This window comes from Chiloscyllium plagiosum, unplaced genomic scaffold, assembly GCF_004010195.1.
Source record: "Chiloscyllium plagiosum isolate BGI_BamShark_2017 unplaced genomic scaffold, ASM401019v2 scaf_15524, whole genome shotgun sequence".
Lineage (NCBI taxonomy): Eukaryota > Metazoa > Chordata > Chondrichthyes > Orectolobiformes > Hemiscylliidae > Chiloscyllium > Chiloscyllium plagiosum.
Window position 1 is genome coordinate 37,231 of NW_025214241.1, and position 3,437 is coordinate 40,667.

The 3,437-nt window shown below is 42.7% G+C and overlaps 1 gene segment (V, D, J or C); it reads left to right on the top strand.

Moving 5' to 3' along the window:
- The first annotated feature begins 262 nt into the window (after positions 1–262).
- On the top strand, positions 263–3,024 carry LOC122547844. The segment is given in 2 exon segments: positions 263–1,136; positions 1,227–3,024. Coding segments are annotated over 2 exon segments (783 nt in total).
- The last annotated feature ends 413 nt before the right edge of the window (positions 3,025–3,437 follow it).

Sequence of the window (3,437 nt, forward strand, 5' to 3'; positions counted from 1 at the left end):
GTGTCTAGTGGAGTGCCACAAGGATCGGTGCTGGGTCCACAACCTTTCTTCATTTATATAAGTCATTTGGATGTGAGCATAAGAGGTACGGTTAGTACGTTTGCAGATGACACCAAGATTGGAGGTGGAGTGGACAGCAAAGAAGGTTTCCTCAGATTACAATGGGATCTTGACCAGATGGGCCAATGGGCTGAGAAGTGGCAGATGGAGTTTAATTTAGATAAATGTGAGGTGCTGCATTTGGGGAAAACAAAACTTAGCAGGACTATACACTTAAAGGTAAGGTCCTAGGGAGTGTTGCTGAACAAAGAGACTTTGGAGTGTAGGTTCGAAAAGTTACTCACACCCACTGCTGAATTGTAGGAGAGCAAGGGGTCATGGTCTCAGCATACAGGGTAGGCCATTTTGGACTGAACTGAGAAGAACTTTCTTCAGAGGCTGGTGAACCTGTGGAGTTCTCAGAATCCTCAGAAACCTGGGGAGGTTGTGTCACTGAACATGGTTAACAAGAAAATAGAGGTTAAGGGTATAAATGGGAATGGGAAGAGAGAAGGGAAATGGCATTGAGATAGAGGATCAGCATGATCAGACTGAATGAACCAAATGGCATGTTCCCGCTCCGAGTTTCTATTTTTAATGTTCTAGCTGCAGTGTAGCTTCAATCAATATCAGCCGGAGATTTTACTGGTTAAAAAGGATTCAAAATTAAATTCCATCTTGTCCTTACTTCATATTGATCATGATCAATGCAAAACTGTCTTCAGTAAAATTGTGAGGGTTACTGACAACAACCAATATCCATTCCTCTGAGACTTTTCCTTTCTCATTCCCAGAAATGTCTATATTTATCCGAAATCCTTCTATTTTGGAGATTTGGATCAATAAGACTGCTACTGTGGAGTGTGCAGTGGTCTGTTCTGATCCAAGCCAGGTTCAGATCTCCTGGGAAGTCAGCGGTAAGAAGAGACGTGAAGTGATTAAGACTCAGCAGTTAATACAGGAAGGAAGCTTACCCACGGTCATCAGTCAACTCCAAACCAGTGCTGAGGAGTGGGAGAGTGGGGTCGATTTTGTGTGCTCTGCCCAAAGTGCTTCCTCATCCTCACCGATGTCAAAGCAAATACGTGGAGTAAAAGGTAGGCAATCAGATCAGAACTTAAATGCCTGAACTTGTTAATCCCGTGAGAAATGATGAAATAGCTTTCTCGTTTGCCCATCTGTTCCAGTTGAGCCAAAAAGTCCCAAGGTCAGACTGCTGCTTGTACCACCGCAAGAGAGCAAGAATAAAAACACAGTCACATTTGAGTGTGTGATCACTGAGTTCTACCCAGACCTCGTGTACGTCTCCTGGGAGAAAGACGGCACTCTGATCTCCTCCAACACCAGCGCTGGACTGACTGCTCTAGAACAGGCACAGACATTTCGTGTCAGGCATTACCTGACTGTGAGTGCAGAGGAGTGGAGGAAAGGCTCAGTTGTCGTCTGTACAGTGTTCCATCCCTCCTCCAATTCCACCATCAGTGCCACACTGAAGAACTTCGAAGGTAGGGTGTTGGGCGTAATTCCAACATGGAAATCATTTATCCTCACTGCTGAAAACTTTATTAGGACTACTCAAGTTCAACATGAACAATGTACATGTCATAGCCATAGCAGGTTTGTCGTGCCTTTCACAAAGTCAATATGTCCCAAAATACTTCACTGTTGATCAAATGCGTTTTTAGCAGTGCAGTTATTGTTCCAATGTAAGAAATATATGAACTAATTTCTGCACAATAAGGGCCCACAAACAGCAATATCATAATAACCAGAGAGAAGGGAGAGTGGCCACAGAGGAGACCTCCCTTTCTCTTGTCTGAACTTGCAGCCAGAAGATCTCTTTGGTATGTGTGATGTGATGAGGGGCCTTATGTTTACTGTTTTGTGTAAAAAGACGGCATGTCTGGCAGCACAACATTCCCTCAGGACTGGTATTGGGGAGATCAGTCGGGATGATGAGCTCAGGTCTTTTGAGTGGGGTTTGAAAATAAAACCTTTGTTGAGAAAGGAGAAATCCCTGACAATGTTCAAAGGTAGACAAGTGCAGTTAGTAATCCAGAGAATACGGTTCAAATTTCAGGCAGTTTCAGAATTTGAATTCAACTAAAGATTGGAAATAAAATGTCAGAATTAGAAAAATTAACCCTGAAGCTGTGGGAATTTGGTTGGTAGTTCTTTCTTTAGGGACAGATACTAGCTGTTCTTATACTTCAACCCTGCAGGAGGCCTGTCACCATCGGGGTTCCCGAGGGCACTGGTTCTGAGTCCTCGTCTGTTTGACATTTACATAAAAGATCTAGATGAGAATATGGAAAGCACGGTTAGTAAAATTAGTAGTACATCAGACAGTGAAGAAGGTTTGCTAAGGTTTCAAAGGGATCTTTATCAAATAGGTCAATGAGCTGAAAAAATGGCTGGAGTTCAATGTGGATAAATACGAGATATTACACTTTGGTACAACAAATAATGGTAGGGCTGATGCTATGAATGGGAGAGCCTTGGGTAATGTTGTAGAAAAGAGGAACTGAAGAGTCCAGGTACATAATTCTTTGATGTTTGCGTCACATGAGACAGGTTGGTAAAAAGATATTTAGCATACTTGCCTTCATTACTCAGTCCTTTGAGTATAAGAGTTGGGAAGCCATGTTGAGGTTGAAAAGGACACTCATGAGATCACTTCTGAAATACTGTGTCCAGTTCTGGTTACCCAGTTATAGGAAGGGTATTATTCAGCTGGAGAGGGTTCAGAAGAGATTGACCAGGATACTGCCGGGTATGGAAGATTTGAGTTATAAAGAAGACTGGATTGGCAGGAAATTTTTCCACTGTCGGAGGTTGAGAGGCGACCTGATAGAAGTTTATAAAATAATGAGGGGAACAGATAGGGTTAATGATAGTTATCTTTTCCCAATAATGGGGGATTTCAAGAGTGTGATATATATTTAAGATGAGAGGAGAGAGATTTTAAAAGGACAAGAGAGGCAAAATGGTTTGTGTGTAGAATGAAGATCCTGAGGAAGTGGTTGATGTGGGTACAATTACAATGTTGAAAAGACATTTGGAGAAGTACATGAATAGGAAACGTGAGGAGGAATATGGACCAGGAGCAGGCAGGTGGGACTAGTTTAGTTTGGAATTATGTTCGGCATGGACAGGTTGGACCGTAGGGTCTATTTCTGTGCTGTATGGCTCTTTGACCCTCTGACTGGTGTTTCCATGCACACAACAATGTCGCTGAGTCATAACTGCCCTCTGAAAGAGCTGAGGAAGTTATTAGTTGTATGTCTGGTGGTGAGCATGAATTGTCATCTTTGCAAGTGACACACACATCCCACTGGGGAGTTAGGAATTAATCATTGCCGTTCTCCTCCCAGATGAATGTTTGGATTCCAGAATCT